Source organism: Monodon monoceros, unplaced genomic scaffold (assembly GCF_005190385.1).
Source record: "Monodon monoceros isolate NGI ecotype Baffin Bay Population unplaced genomic scaffold, NGI_Narwhal_1 Super_Scaffold_5, whole genome shotgun sequence".
NCBI classification, from domain to species: Eukaryota; Metazoa; Chordata; class Mammalia; order Artiodactyla; family Monodontidae; genus Monodon; species Monodon monoceros.
This window is the reverse complement of record NW_021703782.1, coordinates 32980158-33007427: the sequence shown is the minus strand read 5'-3', so window position 1 is coordinate 33007427 and position 27270 is coordinate 32980158. Positions and strand designations below refer to the sequence as shown.

At 46.1% G+C, this 27270-nt stretch overlaps 1 protein-coding gene across 4 annotated transcripts in view; it reads right to left on the bottom strand.

Moving 5' to 3' along the window:
* The window catches only part of FAM219A (family with sequence similarity 219 member A), a 54602-nt gene that overhangs the window by 6738 nt on the left and 20594 nt on the right, over positions 1-27270 (bottom strand). For 2 of the 4 annotated variants that reach the window (XM_029203923.1, XM_029203924.1), the window contains exon 2: positions 130-229. In XM_029203923.1, the coding sequence (XP_029059756.1) occupies positions 130-229 (100 nt within the window). The remainder of the gene's footprint in view (positions 1-129; positions 230-27270) is intronic. The other 2 variants (XM_029203925.1, XM_029203927.1) reach the window with 1 other exon arrangement.

Sequence of the window (27270 nt, the reverse complement as noted above, 5' to 3'; positions counted from 1 at the left end):
ACTTGGTGGCTGGAGTCTTGGAATCAGCTAGCCTGAGTTGGTTTATTTGTGGTACCTCATTGTAGACCCAGCCCAGACCACCTTGTCTGTCCACTCCCCACATATCCCTCACCCCCCAGACACACTCACCCAGCTTCACTTGGAGCGGGGATGGTTTGTAATTCATGGCTACTGACTCACCCTCCCGGGCGTCACAGTCTCCGTCTGAGATGGAGGCGGCGGCTGGGTCCTGGGGGAGAAAGCAGAGAGATAGGGAGCTGTTAGGAAGTGAACACAGTGGGCTGATCTCACCTGTCCTCTGGAGGCATTTTTCCCTGGCAGCAGGCAGGGTATTCAGGGAGGGAGGGACAGACCCATCTACCATGGGAGGAAGACACTGAGCTGGGTGGAAGAGCTACTTACACCCACCTGGGTGTCTATCTTTTAAGTCCTGTGTGATCCACCTCCCCCAGGAAGCCTACCGCAATTCCTTAAACCCAAAGGACCACCTTCTCCAACCTCCCATACTCGTTGCCCTGTTCCTCAGGGCCCTTCCTATGTACTTGTTTGGAAAGGTCTTTCTAGATTCCTGTGAGTTTAAGTCTGCATTAGGTCAGGGTAGGTGCTCCCTGAGACAGGCCTTCTCCCTCTGTTTCCCCTAGCACTGAATGATCCCTTCACAGGATCCAGAGAACGGCCTGTCCAAGCCAGGCTAGACTTCAAGGCTGCAGCCACAGCAGTTCTAACGAGGACTTCTCCATTTCACAGATGAGTGCTAAAGAGTGTCTCCTGCGAGAACCTAAATGGTTGGCTGGGAATGGTAGGTGAGAAGACAAATAATGACAAATCAGCTGGTGGCCAGTTAGTCCTGTGTTGCCCACACAGGGCTTGACGCTACAGATGACAAGGAAGGTAGGAAAGCATGCATCCTGTGCGTCATCCAGGGTCTGCAACTGTTTCGATCTCCCTCACTGCCCTCCTTACTGACTTCTTCCCATTGCGATGGGCGCCGTGCTGCCCAGAGTCCTACTCTAGCCTCACTATTCCCTCCCAAACACCCCAAATCTCTGCTACAAGATCCAGGGCCTTGGCCCACCCTGCCTCAGTCAGTTGGAAGGGGCTGGAGCCATTCACATTCTCCCTGAGAAACTAATGACCAACCATTGATACAGGTGCTGCCACCCTAACCATCTGCCTAGGGTCACAGAGTGGTATGCCTAAGGTCTAAGGATTGCAGAGAGGATCCAGGGCTGTGCCTGCTCTGCCTCTGGGGACAGGGAGCGCAGACAGATAGGCAGGCAGAATGCTCCAGGCCCAGGGATCTGAGTGGCTTCTGGTGACCCATCAAGGGAAGGGTATATAGCCATTAGGGTGATTTCTGTTCCCTTTAGAATGAAGCAGTGGGGATGAAAACACGCTTGTCACTAAGGGAAAAGGGAAAAGTCTAGAATGTTTGGGAGGGAAATCCTGGCCTTGTCTATGTTTCCTTAGGCCATTCAGAGTGCAAGGCCCAGGGTGGGCTGTGTTGCCATAGTGGTTTGTGAGTTCCCGAGGGCAGAACCTGGGCCTGTGTCCTCGATTTCCATCCTTAGCTGTCCTTGAGGGGGATGGGACAGCAAGGTAGAACAGGTGTGAGGGGGGGCGGGGAGCTGCAGTGCCTGCATCCCAGGCAACTTCCCATGCCACAGTCTTTCCAAGTCCCTCATCCTCTGCCTCCCTGGCTCAGCTCCTTCTTGGGAGACTGATTACTGGCAGCCTCTATCCCCTGCAGCCCTGGAGCAGGAGGCCTCTAGTGGCCTTTACATGCCTCTCTGTGGCCAAAACAGCCTCGCAAGTGCTGCCTGTAGGGAACGTGGAGACCTGACGGCTGAGCTCTAGGCTGCAGGGAAGGCTCACTCCCAAAGCAGCCTGAGGGCGGGCTTCTCAAAGGGTAAAACCCATAAAACGTGCCTGTGGAGCCCTACCAGGGAAGCAGTGGCAGATTTCCAATTTCCTCTACTTTTTCTGTAGCATTTGTCACATGTCACACATACCACATCCATTTGGAAATGGTTTTCTCCGCTGGCTTCCAGGACACTATGCCCCTTGGCTCATCTTGCCTCTTTGACCATCATCCCTGCCTCCTCCAACAGCTAACTTTAAGAACTCAGGCTCTCAGGCATTTGGGGCTAACTTTCCCTCCTCAGTGCAGATGAGTTCATCAGAGTTTCTTCTCTCAGGCTGGAAGTACTAGGTAGCAACACTGGAGGGAGGTGGTGCAGGAAGGATGGGGGGCTGGGAAGCTGTTGAGCAACTCTGGTCACAGGGACCCACGTGTGGTCCCTGCAGCTACTGGGCAGGTCCTAGTGGCATTTGGTCCTTGAGTGAAACTGCCAGTCCCTTTGGGTCAAGAGCCAGGGTGCAAAGCCCTAGACTGAGAGGTCCCATGCAAACTCATCATTCAGCATCTCCCCGTCATTGTCCATGATAGAAGGCCATCTTAGTGGCAGGAACAAAGATCTCTGGCACTGTGCCTGCAAACTCAAGCCTTTACTGTGGGCTTCCTGTATGTCTTTCCTGAGACATGCAGCCAATGCACCATGACCATCACATGGAAATGTAATCAGGGAGATTAAATGTGAAATATTCATGAATATAAGTATCAGAGAGGAATCCAGGCAGAAGGAAGCATCTGGCTCCAAGAAATCAGGGAGAATTTAAAATGCCCCCCCAAGGACACCTGACAGGAGTTAGCTAGATCCAGGAACTAGAGTGGCGATTAGCAAGATTATTAATAAACACTCAGCAGAGACAGACATTGAAATGCATCTCTAACAGCAACCTATGTTTCTACAACCCTGCATACAAATTCTCCAAAGACTACAGAGATGATTAATAGCTCAATCTCACTGTTTCTGGGACAGAATATATAGGCTAATGGCCAATGTATAACTAGAGTATGTATAACTAGAGTATGGCCAGTATAACTAGAGGAAGGAAAAGTGCCAGAAGAATCTTTAAGAGTTAGTCTGGTCCAGTGCTTTTCATTCAACTGTGTTTCCTGAACCCTGTGCCTTGGGCAGGGCTGAGTGAGAGAGGAAAGTAATAAGAGGGGATCTGGCTTGCCTTCAACCAGAATAGATCCGTTTTGATTTCATTTACATATCAGCCTTTCTGCAAGATTTTGGTTGAAGAAAGGGTTTTATTGCTTTTTAAAAAAGGGTGGGGGAGGGGTTTAAAACACATTGATTTAGTCAAATCTTTTAAAAATGCTTTACTACAGAACTTACTAAATTTACAGGAAAACAGAGAAAACAATACAGGGAGACCAGTTTAGACTATTCTTTTTAAAAATCCTGGGGACTTCCCTGGTGATCCAGTGGATAAGACTCTGCGCTCCCAATGCAGGGAGCCCGGGTTCGATCCCTGGTCAGGGAACTAGATCCTGCAATGCATGCTGCAACTAAGAATCCGCATGCTGCAACTAAGAGTCCACATGTTGCAACTAAGAAGTCCGCATGCTGCAACTAAAGATCTCTCATGCCGCAACAAAGATCCCGCATGCCAAAACTAAGACTTGGTGCAGCCTAGATATATGTTGTTAAAAAGTTAAAAATCCTCTAAAATTAAAAAAAAAAAAAGATCCCTCTTTAAAAAAGAAAATCCTGGCTCCTCCATTTACTAGCTGTGTGATCTGGGATTTAGTTTCCTCATCTGTAGAGTGGGACTAATACTAATACCTATGTCAAAGGTTTCTGTGAGGATAAAGTGATACTATGTAATCTAGAGCTTAATATGTAAGCATTTAGAATAGTAGTTAGTATACTACATACTGAGCACTACATTTGTGCTAGCTATAAAGTTTTTATTAGTACAGGCTCTGTGGGACCCACACAATCATGAACAACGTGCCCTGGCAGTGACTGATCCACAGCAGCAGCCCTGGCACCACACATGTTGGGGCCTGGCTTATGTGCGAAGGTGTCTGTGGAATAGATGCTCCCTCCGCAGGGTGAGGAGGGGCCTGATCAGGGGACATTCTGTCTTCTCTCTCGCCTCACTTCATTATGCTGCATTTCTCTCACTTATTTAACAGTGGTAGGCCTGGGGCTCATAAAGATAAACAGAAATAGGCCCATCCTTCAGGAACTCCCAGTAATTATCAGTAAATGTAACAAGGGCCATAAAAGTAGAAGGAAAGGAACAAAGAAGTCCGAGAAAACTTCACAGAGGAAGACACTTGAAAAGATCTCAAAACATCAGTTCACCAGTTAGCTTAAGAGGAAGGAGGAAGGATGTTCAGGGAACATCTGCAAAGGCTCAGAAGACTGAAACTAGCATTGCATATTCAAGGAACAGTATTTTGCTATAGTTGAAATCTAGAAGGCATGATGAAAAGTGGCAGGAAATAAAGTTGTGGGGCCAGGAGGGCTCAGACTGCGGGAGAGGATGGGTCTTGATTTTGCTCTTTACTCAGAATATGATGGGGAGGGCTTCCCTGGTGGCTCAGTGGTTGAGAGTCCGCCTGCCGATGCAGGGGACACGGGTTCTTGTCCCGGTCCGGGAAGATCCCACATGTCGTGGAGCGGCTGGGCCCGTGAGCCATGGCCGCTGAGCCTGCGCGTCTGGAGCCTGTGCTCCGCAGTGGGAGGGGCCACAACAGTGAGAGGCCCGCGTACAGCAAAAAAAAAAAAAAAAAAAAGAATATGATGGGGAAGCCAGTGAAGCCTTGAGTGGGGGAGTAACGTGATCAGATTTGAGGTGGAGAAGGACCCTCTCATAGCCATATAGAAGATGGAGGGGAAGGGAATGAGACTGAAGGTCAGAAAACTACTGCAACAGTGCCAGCAGGAGATGACAGGGACCTGAGCTAAACAGAAGCAGAAGATAAAAGGCCAGAAAGGAGGATGTTAAAGAGGGTAGAGTGGCAGACTTTAGAGATAAGATGTAGAAGAAGGAGTCCAGACATTCCTAGTTTTCTGTTTGGAGTAATTGGGAAAGGGGCACTAATTACTAAAACAGACAACGCAGGAGAAGGCATAACTACACTCAGGGAAAATTAGATGAGCTCAGTATGGGACATGTTGAGCCTTGAAGTGGCTTTCGGACACTTAGATGGCATCATTAGTCAGTAGGAACTGAGCTTTGGGATCTCAGGAAAGAGATGTGGACTGGTGGTGATGGAAGCCCACAGAGGAGAGTAAGTCTTCTCAGGAAGAATGAGCACAGTGAAAAGAGATAGGAGCCAAGAATGGAGTCCTGAGGAGCATCCAATATTAGGGAATGAGTGGAAGAAGAAGATTGAGTAGGAGCAGAAAGACGAGATGTAGAAAAAGATCTAGGGAGACCTTCAAGTAGTTTCAAGGTGGAAGAAATCAACAGGGTCAAATAAACACATGAGTCCATAAGATAAAGACAATATTTAGAAATAAGGAAGTCACAGGTGGCCTCAGCAAACAGAGTTTTGGTTGAATGGTAAGAACAGAGCCCAGATTCCAGGGGGTTTAGGAGGGAATAGGAGATGAGGAAGTAGAGACAGTGAACATAGGCTATTTTTTCAAGGAGCTAAACTGTGAAGAGAAGGAATGAGAGTGAATGACTGTCAGAGGGAGCTTTGGAGCTGAAGGATTCTTTGGAGCTAGGGAACACCTGACCACTGTCCTAGACTGAAGGGAAGGAAGTTGGGTCAACAAGGAGATGTTTGATGGAGCATGGTCTTTGAGGAGTCAAGAGAAGATGGAACCAGAATCAGACCAGAGGAGGAAGGCTCCTTGCTGAAATGGAAGGGAGGTGAAGATGGGTGGGGGATGCAGATAACATGGAGGCAGAAAGGTGGGTGGAAAGTTAAGGGAGTTCATTCCTAAAAGCCTAGTTAAGTAAAGAAGGGGGTGAATGCTAAGGGATTGAGGAAAAGAGGGACACTTGGTGGCTAGCCAGGAGTGGAAGGAGATCAGACTGGTGGGGGTCCCAGCTACACAATCCTCATCTTTCACCCACCCTTGATCTCATCTTCAGGATGAAAGGTACTCTCCGTGGTGCTGAACAATTCTGCCTTTGTCTTGTGGACTAAGCACAGATGATTCAAACGACATGATTCAATTTTCACTTTCCCACAGGAAAGGTAACCTCTGTCCTCACCTTCAAGCACTAATTTTCCAGAAGATGGAAATTGAAATGGATTTAGAATGAGATATGAAGAGGGAAAGCGCTTGCACCAACATTATCTAACCTTTCTTCCCCTAACACACATGAATTTTCCTCTAGTTTTAGGAGGGAGTTGGTGGAGGCAGTTCTGAGTTATGAAATACTGAAAGGCTACCTCTGGAATAGAGTCATGTCTGTACCTTGTTCAATTCCCCTGGGTGAAAGCAGGAAGCAGGACAGAATTAGAGCAGGAACAGGGCCAGGAAGAAAGGTAGTGCTGACAAGGAAACGGGAAAACAGGGAAAGATCTGGAGATCAGGCCACCCTCTGACAGGTAGATGATGCAAGATAGGGTATCAAAGACCAACTCTGTTTCTGTCACAATTTGTTCAGCTCAGAAGCTACCTGGGGCTGTGGTCCCCTGCAGGGTTATGCCACTCCCCAAAAACATCTCTTGGCAATGGGTGGTAAAAAGCATGTTTAGACATCAGTATTTAGAGGGAGATCCCAAAAAGGCAACACTATGCCTTTGTATCCAATGTCCATGGCTTGGCAGAAACCTAACCTCCAGTCCAAGAATATTCAGTAGCAGTCTAGGCATTGGTTAGACCTCTCTACTTCCCTGCAGATGGCTGCTCATTCAGCCTCTAAGGCATTCATCTCTCTCTGACTCAACATCTCAACATGAGAATTAATTGGCCAACCTCACACTGGTCAGAATGGCCATCATCAAAAAATCTACAAACAATAAATACTGGAGAGGGTGTGGAGAAAAGGGAACTCTCCTGCACTGTTGGTGGGAATGTAAATTGATATAGCCACTATGGAGAACAGTATGGAGGTTCCTTAAAAAACTCACAGTAGAACTACCATATGACCCAGAAATCCCACTACTGGGCACATCATATACCCCGAGAAAACCATAATTCAAAAAGATACATGTACCACATGTTCATTGCAGCACTATTTACAATTGCCAGGACATGGAAGCAACCTAAATGTCCATCAACAGATGAATGGATAAAGAAGATGTGGCACATATATACAATGGAATATTACTCAGCCATAAAATGGAATGAAATTGAGTTATTTGTAGTGAGGTGGATGGATCTAGAATCTGTCATACAGAGTAAAGTAAGTCAGAAAGAGAAAAACAAATACCGTATGCTAACGCATATATATGGAATTTTTAAAAGTGGTACTGATGAACCTAGTGGAAGGGCAGGAATAAAGACGCAGACGTAGAGAATGGACTTGGGGGCATGGGGTGGGGGGAAGGGGAAGCTGGGATGAAGTGAGAGAGTAGCATTAACATATATACACTACCAAATGTGAAATGGATGGCTAGTGGGAAGCTGCTGCATAGCACAGGGAGATCAGCTCGGTGCTTTGTGATGACCTACATGGATGGGATAGGGAGGGTGGGAGGGAGGCTCAAGACGGAGGGGATATGGGTACATATGTATACATATAGCTGATTCACTTTGTTGTACAGCAGAAGCTAACACAACATTGTAAAGCATTTATACTCCAATAGAGATGTGGAAAAAAAAAAGAGAACTATTTGGCCAATGACAGTTCCTGCTCTGCGGTACGATCTGAAGTCCTGAGTCCCATTTCCCGAGTCCAGTTGTTGGGCAGCTCCCACTTTTATTCCCTATCTCCCCCTTCACCAGGATTTCTCCAGGAGCTGCCTGAATTGCCAGGCAATTGGCCAGGACTTCAGTCCTTTTAGGACACATAAGTGGGCCCTTAGGGGCCCCACTTATAGGGAAGGACAAAGACCTCTCTCAGGCATAAGGTCTTTTGGGGGATATCTGAAGGAGAATCAGGGAAACATAAGGGAGACAGTCTTTCCAAGTACTGTTCGTAACTCTTACAAAGAGGGGAAGAAGAACAGAAGAGCTGGGAAAGTCTGTGAAGCCTGAATTTGGGAGAGGGGGCAGAGGATCCTGTCGAGCTCAGGGAGGCCTCTCTTACCAGTCTAAATCCCCTCAATCTTCAAGGTTTTTCTCTAAAAGAAGACTCAATTCAAACAAAGTCAACACACTGAGTGTCCACTCCTTTTCAGCTCTGGACTGGGTGCTGGTAGTAGAGAAGGAAAGCACACTTTCTCCACACACACCACACTTCTGCACAGCATTATGGGATAAAGCAAAAAAGTTCCCCAGAAAGAAGTGGAAAGGATTCTTATGGCTGGGCTAGAGTTCAAGAACTCAAGTTAGTCCTGTGTGTAACTGAAGATCTTCTGTTTCCTTAAACAGCTCCTAGGATGGAATTCATTACCAAAAACAAGCACCTCCAAGTTTTAGTATCTTTGTGGTGGCTGTCATTGGGAGAACCAAAATGCAGAACCCCATGGCTAGTAACAGCTTTAGCCATGGTGAGTTTAATAGATTTTTCTATTATAAAGTAATACATGCCAAAATTTAAAAAAAATCACCTTGAGTTTTACCACTTTGAGGTAATCTTTGTTAATGTTCTAGTGTATTTGAGTCTTCTGTGTATACTACAGTAGGAACAATAGGGGGTTTCCCTCTCTGGGAGCTGGTGTTTCTCTTGTCCTCATGGTCACAGGGGTGGGCTTCTAGGTACCATGTTGGTTTTGTGTGGTCTTGCCCTTGCTTAGACCAGGCAGAGCCAATCAGAGTCTCCGCCAGAATTGGGAAGTGGGATGATGAGGAGATGTAAAGCTCAAGACTGTAGATTAGGTAGGCGAGAAGGCCATTGGGCAGGGAGACAAGAATAAAGCTGATGTTCAGAAAGAAGCAAACACAAGGGACAGAGAAAGCCTTCCCTAGGTTTCAGGTTCTGGTTCTAGAACTTGCCCTACCCTTCTAAGGTTTGACGTCACGCCTGTCCTTAGATACTATGAGAAAATCTAGTGTCCTTACTGTCTAGTTGCCTTTTTAACTTATACTAGCTTGAGCTGGATTTTGTTACTGTAACCAGTAAGTACCAACTAATAAATAGGCATAGAACAACATTTAAAGAAAAACACACTGTATCTTATATTCTGTACTTAAAAAAATTAGTATTAGGACATAATCGACTCTCCATAGTTTTACATAGCTTTCTTTTTTTTTTTTACATAGCTTTCTTAACCATCAGCTTAATGACTGCATAATATCCATAGAGGGGATGTACAATAACTTTTTTTTTTTTTTTTTTTGCTGTACACGGGCCTCCCACCACCGCGGCCCCTCCCATTGCGGAGCACACAGCCTCAATGGCCATGGCTCACGGGCCCAGTCGCCCCACACCATGTGGGATCCTCCCGGACTGGGGCACGAACCCATGTCCCCTGTATTGGCAGGCGGACTCCCAACCACTGCACCACCAGCGAAGCCCTACAATAACTTTTTAACCATTCACTTATTTTGCACATTCAGGTGGTTTGTACTTTTTCACTATTATAAATAATGCTACACTGAAATCTATATATATTTGCATTTAGGATGATTTCTTAAATAAAGTAGAATTACTAAGTAAAAAAGCATGAGCGCCTTTAAGATTCTTGATACATATTGCCAAACTGCTTTCCCAAAGGATTGTTCCAATTTACAATGCCTCCAGTCATGACCAAGAGCTATAGCGGGCCTTTTAGTATTTTATTTTTTGCTGTGTACCAAGGCATTTCAGGTCATCACATCTCTCTATCATCTTCCAAGAGAGCTCTGCTCCAGTCCTTATTTACCTGGTTCCCTCTGGGGAATCTTCTTTCAAAGAATAGAATTTCCTCTGGGCATCATCTGTCAGACGAAATCTCCTGACTTGAGGCCACCAATTAAGAACAAAAGGAGAGAAGACTATTACACTGCAGCTTGGGAAAGGCTCTAAGTGGAGCACCAGTACTGCCTAGTTAATAGCTGGCCACCATGCTTCAGCTGGTCCCTGGCCTGTGCCAGCACATCAGCTGTAGGAACTGTGACTGAAATTACAGAGCCAGGAGGCAAACCTCACAGAGTAAGTCTCCCTTGCTTTCAGACTTGGGGTAAGCCAATTAACCAAAATGGCTCTGGAGTTATTCCAGAGAGAGTGGCAGTTCCTACTCTCTTACCCATTATTGAGTTTTCAAAAATAGCTACTCAGAAACAGGGAGGGAAAAGGATGGTGAAAGATACGAAGCTAGTACTGGGATGGCAAAGAACTGTATTCATTTTTTAAATGGGGAGACAAGGGACCAGTGAGTTTTTAAAAAGATTTAGAATCCTGCTTTGCCTTCTTCATGGTTAGGACTGCTTATCCTAGATTGATGTTCTACTATTCATTCCCATTTCTACTCACCTGGAAACCCTTTGACCAAAAAGCCTTTGTTTGGGAGACAGGACAAGTGCCTCAACTCAGGGACACCCACTGTAGCAGCTACGGCATGGGGGAAGCCTCTGCATAAAGGCCCAGGGGACAACCCTCGTGACCCAGGAGATAGGAGCCAGGGCCAGAAATTGAGAAACCTTGGTTCCTCTGGGAGGCTTGACTTGGCCTAGTCCCTGACCTTCATCCCTACCCTCAAGCTCATCCTCTGAGCCAGATGTTGAGGAGGCGCGCCTGTCTTTCCTCGGACCAGCTAGAGACACAGGTTTTGGCCTATACAGTATTGTGATCTGAAAGGTTTTTGAGCCCCAAATCCTGCTTCCCCCTCACCTGCCCCCATTTCAACCTCTTTAGGGAAAGACCATCTCACTTAATGAAGAAATGGGGGAAGGTGTAAAGATCTTTAAAAAGTAGATCAACAATGGCTAAAATGGTAAATTTTATGTTATGTATATTTTACCACAATGGAAAAAAAAAAGATTGACTGGCAGGGCTTGAGGCAGGAGGAGAAGATGGGATGAGGGTGGTCAGTGAAGAGGAAGCAGTCCCTTCTCTTTTTTAATTCAGTTTCGGCCAACACAGACTTTGGAGATGAGACCTTTCATAGAAGTGATTCTAAAATCAAGGGAGGGCTTCCCTGGTGGCACAGTGGTTAAGAATCCGCCTGCCAATGCAGGGGACATGGGTTCGAGCCCTGGTCCGGGAAGATCCCACATGCCGTGGAGCAACTAAGCCCGTGCGCCACAACTACTGAGCCCGCAAGCCATAACTACTGAAGCCCACGCTCTAGAGCCCGTGCTCCGCAACAAGAGAAGCCAACCGCAATGAGAGACCTGCGCACCACAACGAAGAGTCGCCCCCACTCGCCGCGACTAGAGAAAGCCCGCGCGCAGCAACAAAGACCCAAGGCAGCCAAATAAATAAATAAATAAATTTATTAAAAAAATAAAATCAAGGGAGTGGGGCAAGGCAAGGGAATCTGGGGTTCTGGAAGGGCCCAAAGGAGGGAGTAAAAAGGGGACCACATGTTCAGGGATACTAAAGCTTTAAGGAATGTGGTCCAGAGGATCCTTCAGTTTCTTTCCAGGATGTGGATTCTAGTTCCCCAATGTAAGGAAGGAGGCACAGAACACTGAGGAGAGATGCTGCCAAGGAATTGACAGAGGGCATTTGGTTGGAGAGTTCTTGAGATTGGTCCTTCATCCAGTCAGCACATGGTAGGAAGCTGAAGCAAGAGAAATGTCAACAAACGTTGACATTTGGTCTCAGCCCAGAATACTTGTGGATCTCATCTGGATCTTGGCTCCAAATCTCACTTGAGGATTTTTGATAAGCTTCAATTACTCAAGAGACTGAGTGAGCCAGGACGGCACTGGTTCTTGAATCTTTTGCACTCCTTGATTTCCCAAGAAAGCAAAGTAGTAGTCTGAAAGTCTATGGGATGCCTTCCCAGAGCTGCCATCTCTGATCCCTTTCCTCTGGCCTTGGAAGAGTAAAGAGCTACTCAACTGAGATGGACAATGGACTTGAGGGCTGGTATCAAATAGCTCCTCTCTGTGGCATTTCCTGCCCCTGCCTTTCCTCTCCTTTTCATCCTCTTCTAACTCTCTAACCTCCATTATGCCTGGCAAGCACCACTTTCTGCTCACACAGACACCTTGCAGTTCTAAAACTCAGCTCTCTGGCCAGAGCAGTCTCCTGTTCTTTCCTTTTTGTCATCCCAATAATTAAGAATTGGAGAGCTTGCGATTTGTTAAAAAAAAAACTTGATGTTCACTGAAGACCAACAAGGGGCAGGCAGGGCACAATGCATTTTGGGGAGGGAAAAACACCAAGACCTGGTTCTTGCCAAGAGGATTTAGTTGAAAGGTGGGGAGTTGACAGACACACAAATTAGCCTATTTTATGCAGAGAGAGGAGCATGGGAGGTAGGAATACATGAAGGGTGGTGGGAGCACAGAGGAGAGAGTGATGGCAGTGGAGGTTTGTTACCCTCCCTGACAAAGAGGGTCAGGCCTGGGAAGGAGCTTGATCAAAGCAGAGGCTCAGCTATTGGGTCAATGGGTACCTTGGCAAGAGGGTGTAGAGCAATGACTGGTGAGGCTTAGCCCTGGGACTAGGACTCTATTCTTACTACTTTTTTTAATCTTCTTTTTAAAAAATATTTATTTATTTATTTGGTTGCACCAGGTCTTAGTTGTGGCCGGTGGGCTCCTTAGTTGCGGCTCACCAGCTCCTTAGTTGCAGCACGTGGGCTCCTTAGTTGTGGCATGCGAACCCTTAGTTGCGGCATGCATGTAGGATCTAGTTCCCTGACCAGGGATCAAACCCAGGCCCCCTGCATTGGGAGCGTGCAGTCTTATCCACTGCACCACCAGGGAAGTCTGTATTCTTACTACTTTTTAATGCTGCTGCTAGTACAACCCCTACTCTGCCACAGGGCACTCAGCCCACCCCATTTCTGTGGGCCAAGTACAGAAATATAGTGGGTTGAGTACATCAGGGGCTTTTCCTTTACCACTGAGATGCACAGACAACTCTCCCACAGGGAAGGGTCGAGAGGATCTAGGTGGGTGGCTGGGAAGTGTTTTTATTGGGAAGGCAAACAGGGATTCAGAGTCCTAAGAGAAAGATATGGTAGCTCTGGTGAAACAAACCCTCACTGCCTCAGGCAGTCACTCTCACCAGGCCTGCTTTGTGCAGCAGGGAGGTCAATGCTAAGGGCTCCTGGCAGCTCATGGCCCAGCTCAGAAGTGGAGGAGGTCAGAGAAGGGAAGAAGAGCCATAAAGCCTCATGAACCCTATCTGAGTTTCCCTAGAGAAGTCAGTTCTTCGAGTGGCCAGTTGGTGGTGGAAGAGTAGGGGGAAGGGGAGATTCTAGACTAGCACAAGCTCAAGGCAAGTTTTCAGCTGTGAAGCCAGCCAGTTGCTGGTTATGCATATTTCCAGGGAAACAATACTCATCTGCAAAGTTAGATGGTCTTGGGGTCCCTGCTGGAGGGCTCCCCAGGCTCAAGGTGGGACAGAGTCTTTCCCTGCCCACCTGTCACTCCCTGGCTAGTGCAGTGACACTGAATGGATAACTCAAGGGTACAACCTCATTCCTGAGGCATTCACAGGAAGGGACCCTGAAACGACAAATAACCAATACCTACTCAAAGACCCCCTGTAGCTCTGAGCCCACACCTCTGAGGAACACCTCTTTTGCTCTGAAGACACCCGAGCAGGCTTCATCTCTTCTAGACAGTTCTGACACACCTGTACAGCTTACATCCTTCCATACCTGCTGAGCCTATCTGTGTACCTCTAGGATAGTACTTCTTCTTTTTTTTTTTTTCAGTTTTAGTGCACTTTAATGACAGTAGCTTCCAAAATTTTATGTACGCTGATAACAGGGAATAAAATTTAGGGTAGTACTTCTTAAACATTAATGTGCACACAAATCACCTGGGGATGTTGTTTAAATGCAGATTCTGATTCAGCAGGTCTGGAGTGGAGCCTGAGTATACACATTTCACAAAAGCTCCCGGGTGATACCAGTGTTCTTAGTACAGGGACCACACTTTGAATAGCAAGGCTCTAGGCCAGCCCCTCTACACCTACACCATGCGCAGGCAGCCCCTCAAAGAGCTCTCTGCCCCAGCCTTAATCTGGTTACATTCTTAGTGTGAAGACAGCATGATGGCTTGCTGGGGGAGGAGATTAGGGAGACTGCCCAAAGCTCATGTTGGGGAGGCAGCTCTGCTAAGAGCTCTGGCTGGGCCCAGGCAGGGAGCTGTTCAGAACAACTTAGCCCAGGTGTGGTTCTTCTGGAATTTATCAAATTGTTTAAGATCTCTTGGACACCTGATATATGTATAGCTATGGTGCTAGGTGCTTTATGTATGTTATCTCATTTAATCCTCCTAAAAGACCAAGTAAGGTAGATATCATTCCTGTTTTAAAAATGAAGAACCTGGTTGTATAAAGCAATACGTTCAAAGTCACACTTTGAAGGTGGTAGCACTAGGATTTGAATCTAATTTGCTCATTTAAAAATATCCCAGCCCCTCCTCAGAGACATCAGATAAAGTCATGAGATTAACAACACACTAGAACTTCCATAGCCGTGGGACTGTGGTCTTGTAAAGCAGGCACTTTGAAGGCTGGTACTAGTCTAATCATGTCTCCAGTGCTCAGCCAATACTTGGAGCCCCTCTTTAGAAAATGGCATGCATGCTTTCTCATCACCAGCCTCCTGCTCAATGAGTTCTCCATAGGAAGAAAATATTAGAGCCACTGAAGCAGTCAATAACTCAAGATGGAGAGAGAGAGAGACTGGCAGGAAGCAGCAAGCAAGAAAAAGCACTGGGAACTGTGAATGCTGAGCCCACGAGAGAAAAGCAGAGGGCAGCACAAGAAAACGAAATAAAAAGGTCTCAGCCACTAATTCAGTTCTGGTCCCACATTTTCTATTATATTATATTCTAGGCACTGTGCTGGGTGCTGCTGATACAAAGATAATGTGGTCTTTGCCCATGAAGAGCTCATAGGCCAGTAAGGTAAATGAATAAGCAGATAATTTTAATAATATGCCAAGGGCTAGAACAGAGGTTTGTATTGAGTATTTTAGATACACAAGATAAAAGCATCCATCCCACCCTTAGGAATTAGGGAAGACTTCTTCAAAGAAAGCTAAAGCATGAAGGGTGAGGTAGAAGTGAACCAGATGAAGAAAGGAATAGAGAACAAAAAAGAAAAGAAAGTAGTGGGGAAGAAGACATGCATGACTATATGGCAAAAGGAATAGCTCAATTTTGCTGGAATGTTAAATGGTAGAGGGTGAAGTGGCCGGTGATGAGACTAGAACGGGATGAAGGCTTAAAATCATGAAGGGCTTTGTGAGTCATGTTCAGGGCTTTGGACTTTAACTGGAAATAATGGGGAGGCACTGAAGGATTCTAAGCCCATCGTCAGATTTATAGAGACAGATCACTCTGGGAGCAGTGTGGGGAGAATGAGAAGGAATGATTAAACTAGAGGCAGGGCACTAGATAAGAGGCATTGCAAGAGGTGATAAAAGCTGGAAAAAGGCAGCGTCAGTGGGGTTGGAGAAAAGGGGATGGAGAAGAAAAACATGTCGAGGTCAAACTGCCAGGGCTCAGTGGCTGATTGGATCTAGGTTTGAGGGAAAGACATAGGCAAGGATAACTCCCAGGTTTCTTCCTGACTCAGGTGCCTGGGTGAATTGTGATGCCACCAAATGCCCACCAAGTTTAGTGATTTTGTTTTGGGCAGGGGTGTGTGTATGCATGTCTATAAATATGAAGGGTTGGAGAAAAGAATTTGGCCAACACCAAAATTGAAGTGGGGGGCAGAAGAAGACTGACAGCTGCGGTCAGAGAGGCAGGGCACCAAGGAGAAACTGATGTCATGGACGTCAGGGAAGGAAAAGGTTTTGAGAAGGAAAATGTGAAACTGGAGGATGGTTGAGGCTGGGGGAAAGAGCCAGCAGAGAGGGGCCAGCTGTTCAAAGACATCGAGAAAGAGAACTCAAGACATACCATTCGTTCTCTGGTTTGCTGACATTTCAGCAGAAACAATTTTGTTCTCAACAATTATGGGTTTGATCCTTGGCAGGCTTGAGACTCCCCACAAAGAGAAACCCTTCAATAGAGAAGTCCAGCCATGGTCCAGAGATCAAGGCAGGTCTGCTATTTCTTAGGAAGTGTGGGCAAGAGTGGGCTGAAGGCAAGGGATTCTGACCAGGGTCTGGCCAACCTCAAAATAACAGCAAGCAGAGGGGTGTGCAGTTGCCCCAAGTTCTGGCTGCACCACAGTCCTGACTACCTTGGGTCATCACCCCCAGAAGATGGAAAAAAGCAGCAAAGACCCTCGGTTTCGGGACTTCCCTGGTGGCGCAGTGGTTAAGAATCCACCTGTCAATGCAGGGGACATGGATTCGAGCCCTGGTCTGGGAAGATCCCACATGCCGCGGAGCAACTAAGCCTGTGCGCCACAACTACTGAGCCTGCACTCTAGAGCCCACGAGCCACAACGAGTGAGCCTGCGTGCCACAAACACTGAAGCCCGGGCGCCTAGAGCCCGTGCTCCGCAACAAGAGAAGCCACCGCGATGAGAAGCCTGCGCACCGCAAAGAAGAGTAGCCCCTGCTCACTGCAACTAGAGAAAGCCCACGTGCTGCAACAAAGACCCAACGCAGACAAAAATAAAAAATAAATAACTTATTAGGAAAAAGAAAAAGACCCTGGGTTTCTAGTCCTTGGGCAGGAAGCCTGCAGAGACTTAACAGGAGCAGCCTGGGAATCCAGAACAGAGGGATTCCCAGAGGAAGAGTTTGCATTGAGATTCTTCTAGAATCTGGAACACCTGCTCCACCAACCACAAACATCCAGCAGAGGCTCAATCTTAGAACCTATACTCTGAGTGATCATGATTATTTAGTGATCATGATTTCTCACTTTTAAAACCTTCAATAATACTTTTCTGCAAAAATAAAGTAAAACTGAAGAGTCTTTTGACTTACTTATTAATCAGATACAGTCATGGAGTCTAAATTGCATGTCTCCACTGTGAGAAAAGTTAAGAAATGGTACAGTTAGAGTTGGTGTAGATCCTAGTTTTTCTGTCTCCTGCATCCAAACATCAGAACCCATGGGTGAGCGGGCAGGACACTGAGGTATAGGAAAGCCAGGCCTGCACTAGGGCAGAGGACTGGCAAATTCAGTGAGGTCAGACACAAACCTTGACTTTGGGGGCCTATTGCATTTTGAAAAAAATTATGTTTAGAAGATAAAGAGGCACTTCCCTGGTGGTGCGGTGGCTAAGAATCCACCTGCCAATGCAGGGGACGTGGGTTCGAGCCCTGGTCCAGGAAGATCGCACATGCCATGGAGCAATTAAGCCCGCGGGCCACAACTACTGAAGCCCGCGCGCCTAGAGCCCGTGCTCCACAACAAGAGAAGCCACCGCAGTGAGAAGCCCGTGCACTGCAACGAACAGTAGTCCCCTCTCGCTGCAACTATAGAAAGCCCGCATGCAGCAACGAAGACCCAACACAGCCAAAAATAAATAAATAAAATAAATATATTTTTTAAAAAAAGAAGATGGACTGTGTTTGGCTATTTACAAAAATAGGTCTATGAATGCTGCCAGAGTTGAACGGACGTTTTATGCCATTTGATGCATTTGAAACAACCCAACAAGCTGGAAATTTTTTGCTGTGAAAGGGATGCTTGTTCTGTAGAGTTAAATCTTGGTTCCAATTAGAAAGGAAACTCCAGAAAGTTCCTATGTCCCCTGGCAGGAGAACAATGCTTTTTCTTCACTCCACAACCTTGTAGCAGTCAGAAAGTTAGTTACAAGGCCTCACATTTCCATACTCCATTTCCAGGAGTATTTTGGCTTCTATATGGACACCTAATTTCATAGGCAGTAGGAATCTGCCTTGTTCATATTATAACTTTCACTCTTTCCCCTACTCCCTTCTATCTTTCACTCCAATGAAAACCTAAGCATTGGATCCTTGGTGATTTTATCCTACTGCAATGTTTAAGAGAGTGATTGTCAACTCCCTGTTACATGTAGATGGGACTAAGACAAGTCCTCTCTCTGTAGATAGGAGAACTGACGGTCTATGGAGAGAACCCGAGAATCCTGGATCCCAGTCTACAGTCAACACAGGGCTGCTTTGGATTCTGAGAGAATTTTGCCACCCACCCCCCTCTGGCCCAGCTCCAGCCAGCTGCAAATTGTCTGGATCCAGCCGCTTCGACACACTGATGTTATCGGCCTCGCAGTGCCTGGAGCATGCAGATAGGAACAGGCAATGGCGCCGTCTCACCAGATGCAGTAATGTAATTTAGTTTCTGAAATCCAAGTATAAAATCTTGAAAGCTGACTTTTTTTTAATCTACCTCAGGAGGGGGGGCGATGGTGTGGAATTCCCAGCAGAACCATCTAAATAGGGAAACGGCTTCTGTCATGTATTAATAAATAGTTCAAAGCAATGGAGAAACATACAGAGAGGTTTTGTAGGGAAAGTAAGTGTCTAGTCTTTCTTGCTTCCTCTCTCCTACTTCCTCTGAGCTGTGAGGACCACTCCATTTGTGTGAACCCCAGGCTGGGGCTAGAAGCGCCTCTCCCGAGCATTCCTGTGAGAGTCCCCTGAGCTAGGGAGATGGAACAGGCACCAGCCTCCCCTGGGGGCATGCCATGGCAGTTTGAGTGGGTCTCAACTAGCCCTTTTTTTTTTTTTTGAAAGAAGTTCCTCAGACCAGGATGAAGGCAAAGAAACAGTCACTTGCCTTTCCTTCTGTTTCCCCAACCTCATCTCTTCCCCTGGCTTACTATACTTTGCGTCACTGGTCTTCTTTGCTCCTAATGGAGCACCAAGATCCTCCCCCACCTCCTGCTCCTCTTCTGGCTAGATCTTGTCCTTCATGGCTGAGCTGACACATCACCCCTTAAAAGTAGCTTCCCGGGCTTCCCTGGTGGCGCAGTGGTTGAGAGTCCGCCTGCCGATGCAGGGGACACGGGTTCGTGCCCCGGTCCGGGAAGATCCCACATGCCGCGGAGCGGCTGGGCCCCGTGAACCATGGCCGCTGAGCCTGCACATCCGGAGCCTGTGCTCCGCAACGGGAGAGGCCGCAACAGTGAGAGGCCCGTGTACCGCAAAAAAAAAAAAAAAAAAAAGTAGCTTCCCATGAACACCAGGCTACGTTAGGTCCCTCTACAACATACTCTCATAGTCCTTCCCCTCATACATTTCAACTCCAAGTCACCTTCTCATGGGGACTGATCACTGCTAGCTGAGCAGACACAGCTTTCTTTGTGACTCAAGGGTCAGGCTCGGATTTTGCTTGCAGATAAACACTCCTATCACTATATGAGTAAGGCCCAACTCTTATTGTCAAGTATCAGAGGAGCAGGCAGCCCGCTTGGAATCCAAACCATCAGAAAACCCTTTGGAGGGAGATAGGGGTTGGGCTGCTCTGATCCTCTGTTTAGAGTGCTTTCTGACAACCTGGGGCTTGCAGCCATGTTTACCAGGCAGTGAACCACCCGAGGCAGGGGAGCTCTTGGGAGTTCAGACATAAGGGCAAGGAGATGGCAAAAAGAAACAAAAAACCACAAGAAATCTCCCCAAACAGTAAACACAACCTCTGGCTGAAGAGTAGGGCCTGGGGCTTCCAGTTTTGCCTGTGAATTGCACTGAGAGTCTAGACAGGTCGTTTCACTCTCTGAGCTCCCAGGTCTGTTTTTATTTGGGCCCTGAGATTCTAGAAAGAGCCTCCAGGCCAGAGAGTAAATGAGTTGTCCCAGGTCAATGCCAGACGGCAGCCCTGGGATTAGAATTCATGGGCCCTTCTTTCCAGCCGGCTGCTCCCTCCCCTGAGTCCTGAACTGTTTCTTCTTCTAACTGCTCAGGATTGTATTCAATTTAGTAAGGTTTGTGGTCACATAATTACTGCTCCTAAGTAAAACAATAACTACAGAGCATCCGCTGTAAGGAAGGCAAACATGGGGGCGCCTTTGACCTTGAGAGAACAGCCAAAAGCAAGCTCTGGCTGAGGTTAGGCCTGCTCTACTTGAACAAAAACCAACGCAAACAACTCTCTTGGGATCTGGCAGAGACCTCATCTGTTCTCATTTCTTCTCCAGGCTTCCTTGTTTGTCAAAAGCTTGTGCTTAATACCATAATAAGGGCCTCTCCTGGAAGCTGGAATACACTATTTTCAGGCGCAAGAGGGATGGTCTAGGATCCAGATCCTCTGAGCATCTTTTCACCTATAAACTAGTTACTACATTGTTAATGCTCCCATCTCCAGGAGTACTAGACAGCTACACCTCTTCAGGTGAGGCTGGGGCAGCCCTAGTCCTAGCCCAAACTCTGCCAGGTCCACTCAGGCCTCAGGGAACATTGAATGTTCTTTTCTCCTCCCTGCCTTTCCCTGTCCCATTATGACTGGCTAGTGCTAAGAGAGGGAGCCTGCAGCTGTTCTCTGGTGGTTTCACTATTGCTGTAGCACCTGCTTCTTTGACCAGAAAGTTCTCTGAGGATAAGGCACATAATGGCCTTTGGGCTCAGACACTGCCTTCAATCAGGGACCCAGGAGCCTATGAGAGGTGGAGAAAGCAATGGAGGAGATCTTTGCACAAGGCCCAGAGCAAGGCTGTTGGAAGGGATCGGATCCTGAGTGTTTTCACTTAGGCTCAATGCAGGCAGACTTACCTTCCCTCCTCAATCACCAGCCCAGGCAATCAAAGTGCACAGTAACCTCATTTGCTGGCTCTGATTCATTTAGCCATGGACGAGGCCTGGAGGTAGAGGAGGAATTTCAACTAGAAAATCCAGGCCCTAGTAGATGATTACGATTCCTCTGTCCTTCTAGACTCCTCACGCACACCCCTCCTCTAAATGATTTGGGGAATGAGGAAGGGAACCCCTTTATAGTGTGAATTTAACTCTCCTCTACCTAGAGGCCATGTGCATGTCTAGGGTTGGGGCGACAGGCTGTCTCATTTCTGCTTCTACTTGCTACACCTGCCCCCCCCGCCGACTTTATGTCAATGCCCTTCCCCTAAAAAAAGATGTCTTTAAATTCAGTGTACTCCCACTGCCAGGCTGAAGGTACAGCGACAGCTCGTGAAAGGTTCCGGCTTCAAGCCTTGAAACCTGCTCAATGCTTCTCCTCAGTTTCCCCTGCCTCATACCCCCCACTCTCAGATTGAAGAGGGGAGTACAGGGGTATTAGAGACAAAGGCTCTTTAAACACTTCTTGTTCCACTAGACTCTTACCACCCACCCCCTATCCCCACTCACTCAGAGTCCTACAGCCCTGAGGTAACAGGATGGCAGATCCTGGCCAGGGACAGCTCAGGAAATGACATGGTGGTCTTGAAGGCTTATTTCACTTTCACAGTGATGGTGACCTCAACAGAGAGCTCAGTCAGGATAGATGCGTATGGGTGTGGGGTGGGGCAGGGGTTGGAGGGGATAAGGGGGAGTCCCCAGATCCATAGGACTAATCTTAGAAAGAGAAGAGGCCAGGCCCCTTTCACAGCTAGAGACGTGTGCAGGAAAGCTATTCAAAATCAGATAGGCAAGGGCCTTAAGGACTGAGGCACCTAGCCTTTGCAGACCTGGCAGGGACTGGGCTCCTTTATTTATTTATTTATTTATTTATTTTTGCGGCAAGCAGGGGCTACTCTTCATTGTGGTGCACAGGCTTCTAGCTGCAGTGGCTTCCCTTGTTGTGGAGCATGGGCTCTAAGTGCACAGGCTTCAGTAGTTGTGGTGCACAGGCTCTAGAGAGCAGGCTCAGTGGTTGTGGTGCGGTGCACGGGCTTAGTTGCTCCACGGCATGTGGGATGTTCCAGGACCAGGGCTTGAACCCGTGTTCCCTGCATTGGCAGGTGGATTCTTAACCACTGTGCCACCAGGGAAGCCCAGGACTGGGCTCCTTTAGGAGCTATCCAGGGTTCTGAACTGCCTCCACCTGAAGACCTTGGTGGCTTTGGACAAGAGCCCTGCCTGCCAATTAATGCAGAACTTAAATGTCCCTGGCTCCTCTCTGCTCACCCCTGATACCAACTGCCTGCTTGGACCCATGGCCCACACGGCCTGAAGTAGTTCCAGAATGACTCTAATCACCCTCTATAGCTACAGCCTGGGCTTCATGCCAGCAGCCTGACTCCCTGGCCAGCTTTTCAACAAGAGGTGAGTTTGAGGATATCGGTGTGTGTGAAAAACTATCTCCCAGTCCCTGTGGAAGCTCAGGAGTAAACAAGCCTGGCTCAGGGACAAGGTGACCATAGGGAAGGGAGAGAGTTCTCCATGTGACACATCCTCAGACAGCTCAGCAGCTCCTCCCTTCACCTCAGCGGCTGCTGCACACTCAGTTCACACATGCACACACATACACAGATGCCAGATTCTCTGTACTGTCACTGCAGAGCCTGTATGCTGCAGAAGAGGTAGAGTCTTCTTTGTCTGCACTTGTGCAGAATGCACCTGCTTTGTTCCCATCATGGACATGACAGAAATTTGGCAAAGAGCACCGAAACTTAAATAAATAAAATAAAGTATTTCTTTCTTTTTCTGAATTCAAGAGGAATTCATGGTCATTGTAAAAAGTCCAGATAAGCAGAAAAGAAGAAGAAAAAAGTCATCACCCTCAATCCTACCATCCAGAGCTATATCCTGTGTTAACCTCCTGGCATACAGCCTGGATTCTTGTGTGTGTGTGTATGTGTGTGTGTGTGTGTGTGTGTGTGTGTACATGTGCACACACATGTGAGTCTTGATAAGAGCAGTATAGTGCAGTGGTTAAGATCATGGGTAAGTTCTGCCTCTGCCATTTACTTATCTGTGTGGTCTTGATCAAATTTCTAACATCTCTGGGCCTGTTTTTCATCTTTAACATGGGGAAAATAATAGTACCCACCTCACAGGGTTGTTGGAAGGATTAAATGGGATAATGTATATAAAGTGCTTACCACAGGCCCTAACACATGGTAAGCAGTCATACACCCTCAGAGAAATCATTCTGTAATACTATTTAATGCCTAATTAAAAAACACAGATTATTCTCCATCTCAGATAAAAGCTGAAGAGAAGATGAATAAGTTCAGTTTACTTCATTTCTTGTCTGGCCTAACTTTCTAGGCCCCCCGGGGGATAAGCTGGGTCTTGGGAAAGAGAATGGCCGTCTAGCTCAGAAAGGTAAAAAGCAGTCCTTGGTCCAGGGCTTCTAGCTTTTAGCCTGAGTTCTGCAGCCAGGAGATGGCAGGGGCTTCCTTCTGGTCAAGGTCCTCTCCTCTCCTTGAGCTTTGGGCCCCAGCCCTCTGGCCCACTTGCTCTGGCCAGCACTTTCTGCCTCTCTGCCCTGGAGTATCCCACTCTCCTCCAGGGGCTTCTTCCTCTTGTCACCCACACAAGTCCATCTGCCTGGCTGAGCCTGCTCTCTCACTGTCGGGGTCGCAGCCGTTTGATTCCTATATCTATCCCACCCCACCACCCCACCTCTCCATGCCTGCTCTTCTGACACTGACTTCCTAGTTAAAACCCAATGGTCTTTTCTCAGGTGATCTTCCACCACCTTTCAGTATCATTGGGCAGTGCTGACCAGGTCTTTCTAGAAATTCTGTTTTCTCTTGGCTTTTAGGAAAACATTCTATCCCTGTTTTGACCACCCTTCCAATGGTTCCTCCTCTCATGCTCCGGACATAGATGTTCTTCTCAGTAAGGCCACTGGCTCTCTTTCTACATGGTCTCTCCCGGCATGTGGAAATATAATAGTAACATAAACCTATTATTTCAAGTAATATCTCTCTGGGTTCTACTCTCAAATCTCTATCTCTATCTCTGACTGCTCTCCTAAGCTCCAGGCCCACACTTCCCAATGCCTACTACTTCTGATGTCATACTCCTCCCCCCAGCCTAGTTCTTCCTTTTTTAACTATCTTTATTTTGTTAATGACACAACCACTTTCCCAGTAAACTAAACTCAAAAAATAAGCGGTCATTTCAAAATTTTTTTATTTTGAAATAATTTTATATTTATAGAAGAGTTATGAAGACAGTGCAGAGTCCTTGTATGCCCTTGACCCAGCTTCTCCTAATGTTAGCATCTTACAGAACCATGGTACATTGATCAAATCAATACTATTCACTAAACTACAGACTCTATGCAATTCCTCCAGTTTTTCCATTGATATCCCTTTTTCTGTACCAGGATCCATATTGCATTTCATCGACATGTCTCCATGGTCACCTGAGTTTCTCAGTCATTTCTTGACTTTCAGGACCTTGACTTTTGAGGCATACTGGTCAGGTATTTTCTAGAATGTTCCCTCAATTTGGATTTGTCTGCTGTTTTCTCACGATTAGACTGAGGTTATGGGTTTCTGGGAAGAATACCACGTAAGTGATGTGTCCTCATCACAACATATCAGAGGGAACATGACTTATTGCTAGTGATGTTAACTAAGCACTTAGGGTGGTGTTTGCCAGATTTCTCCACTATAAAGTTACAATTTTTCTTTTATTCTGACTGTATTCTATTAGTTGTAAGCTAGTCACTAAGTCCAGGCCACACTCAAGGAAAGGGGAATTAAGTTCCACTTCCTAGAGGGGGGAGGATCAAAGAATATGTGGACATATGTTAAAACCACCACAGTAAATAATACATATTTTGGGAGAGATTCTGATAGGCTATGCAAATATCTTGTTTTTCCTTAAAGTTTCATCCCCTAGTTTTTAGCAATCAGTGGATCCTGCTAGCAACAATTATTACTATGATGTTCTAATGGTAATTTTAAAATTTCCCTCATTCTTTCTATAAATAAATGTAAACTTTAAATTTTTATAAGCTTTTCTATACATAAAAATTGGAATTCTTCTGCAAGGAAGATTTGTCCCTTCTCCCCAGTTTATTTATTTATTTATTCAATCATTTACTTTTATCAGTATGGATTAATATACATTTATGTCCCTGTGGGTGGTTATAATCCAATGTAATTGTTATTTATTTTGTTACTCAAATTGTTCCAGCTTTGACCACTGGGAGCTCTTTCAAGTTGGCTCCTGTCTCTTTTTGACCAGCCTACGGGGTCATTTTGACCCACTTCTTTTCCCTTTATCTTTCTGGCAAGCTAATCATGAACCTATGGTAGCACTTTCTTCAAAATATCTAACATTTATCTTTTTTTTTTTTTTAAGCCTTCTCTCAGCCAACATCCTGCTTCAGGTCCTTATCATCTTATTCCAGGCCCACTGCAGTGGTGACCCTGACCCACTCATTACCCCAACGTGTCTCTCCTTCCTCCAACTTACCCTGTGCATTGCTCTTAAATTACTCTTCTGGGAATTAAACACTGCTCTGATTACAGTATTCCCTGGTTCAAGAGCCTTCAATGGCTCCCATCACTTAAAAACTCCTTGACCTGACATTCAATAGTTGTAACAACGTTTTGCCAATCTGGCTGCTTCTCCAATTGCTCGTCCAATTGCTTCTCCAATTGCTCATCTTTCTAAATCCTTTGTTCTCTTTGCTCCAGCTGTCAGCCCTATAGGCAGATGCCTTCCAATTTCTGTCTCTAGTCCTAACTAGTGTATCATTTTAAGCCATTAACAAAACTATATTGGTTTCTATAACTTAAAAAAGTAATACATGTTCAATGGGGAAAATTAATACAGAAGCAGTTAAGACAGAAAATGAGCCTCTACTCTCCTCTGCCCTCCCCCTTCCTCAGGTTGTTTAAGAATGAAGTGACCTTTCCAGATTGTTCAGTATCTCTCCTATCTCCCTATTAAGTTGCTATATCATAGCAAACAGATTTAGAGACATGCTTCTTGCCTTAAGGGTTTATAATGCAAATCAGAAAAGGTTAAATTCAGAAAAATACAGATCTTTATGTTTGTATTGCACTTATGCTTTCAAAGCTTTTCCCTAAATATTATCTCATTTAGTCTCTGACAATCCTAAGAGATAGAAAACAGCATCTTTATATTGTTATTATCATTAATATTTTTTAAGAGCAGTTTCAGGTTCACAGCAAAATTGAGGGGAAGGTACAGAGATTTCCCATACACCCCCTGCTCCCACATATGCAGTCTCCCCCTTTATCAACATCCCCACTAGCATGATACAGGCTTACCACTTTTATTGTGCTTCGCAGATATTGCATTTTTTACAAATTGAAGGTTTGTGGTAACCTTGCATCAAGCCAGTCTATTGGCACCATTTTTCCAACAGCATTCGTTCACTTCATGTCTCTGTATCACATTTTGGTAATTCTCACAGTACTTCAAACACTTTCATTATTATTATATTTATTATGGTGATCTGTGATTAGTGATCTTTAATGTTATTAATGTAATTGTTTTGGGGCACCACAAACTATACCCATATAAGATCATGAACTTAATAAATGTAGTATGTACTCTGACTGCTCCACCAACTGGCCATTCCCATCTCTTTCCCTTTCCTCAGGCCTCCCTATTCCCTGAGTTACAACAATATTGAAATTAGGCCAATTAATAACCCTACAATGACCTCTAAGTGTTCAAGTGGAAGGAAAAGTCGGATGTCTCTCACTTTAACTGAAAAACTGGAAAAGATTAAGCTTAGTGAGGAAGGTCGTCAAAAGCCAAAATAGGCTGAAAACTAGGCCTCTTGCCCCAAACAGTTAGGCAAGTTGTGAATGCAAAGAAAAAGTTCTTGAAGGAAATTAAAAGTGCTACTCCAGTGAACACAAAAATGATAGGAAAGTGAAACAGCCTTTTTGATGATATGAAGAAAGCTTTAGTGGTGTGGATAGAAGATTAAACCAACCACAACATTCCCTTAAGCCAAAGCCTAGTCCAGAGCAAGGCCCTAACTCTTTTCAATTCTGTGAAGGCTGAGAGAGGTGAAGAAGCTGCAGAAGAAATGTTTGAAGATAGCAGAGGCTGGTTCATGAGGTTTAAGGGAAGAAGCCATCTCTAGAACATAAAAATGCAAGGTGAAGCAGCAAGTGCTGATGTAGAAGCTGCAGTAAAGCATCCAGAAGATCTAGCTAGGATAATTAATGAAGGTGGCTACACTAAACAACAGATTTTCAATGTAAATGTAACAGTCATATTGGAAGAAGATGCCATCTAGGACTTTCATAGCTAAAGAGGAGAAGTCAATGCTTGGCTTCAAAACTTCATAGGACAGGCTGAGTCTCCTGTTAGGGGCTAACGCAGCTGGTGACTTTAAGTTGAAGCCAGTGCTCATTTACCATTCTGAAAATCCAAAAGCCCTTAAGAATTATGCTAAATTGGGCTTCCCTGGTGGCACAGTGGTTGGGAGTCCGCCTGCTAAT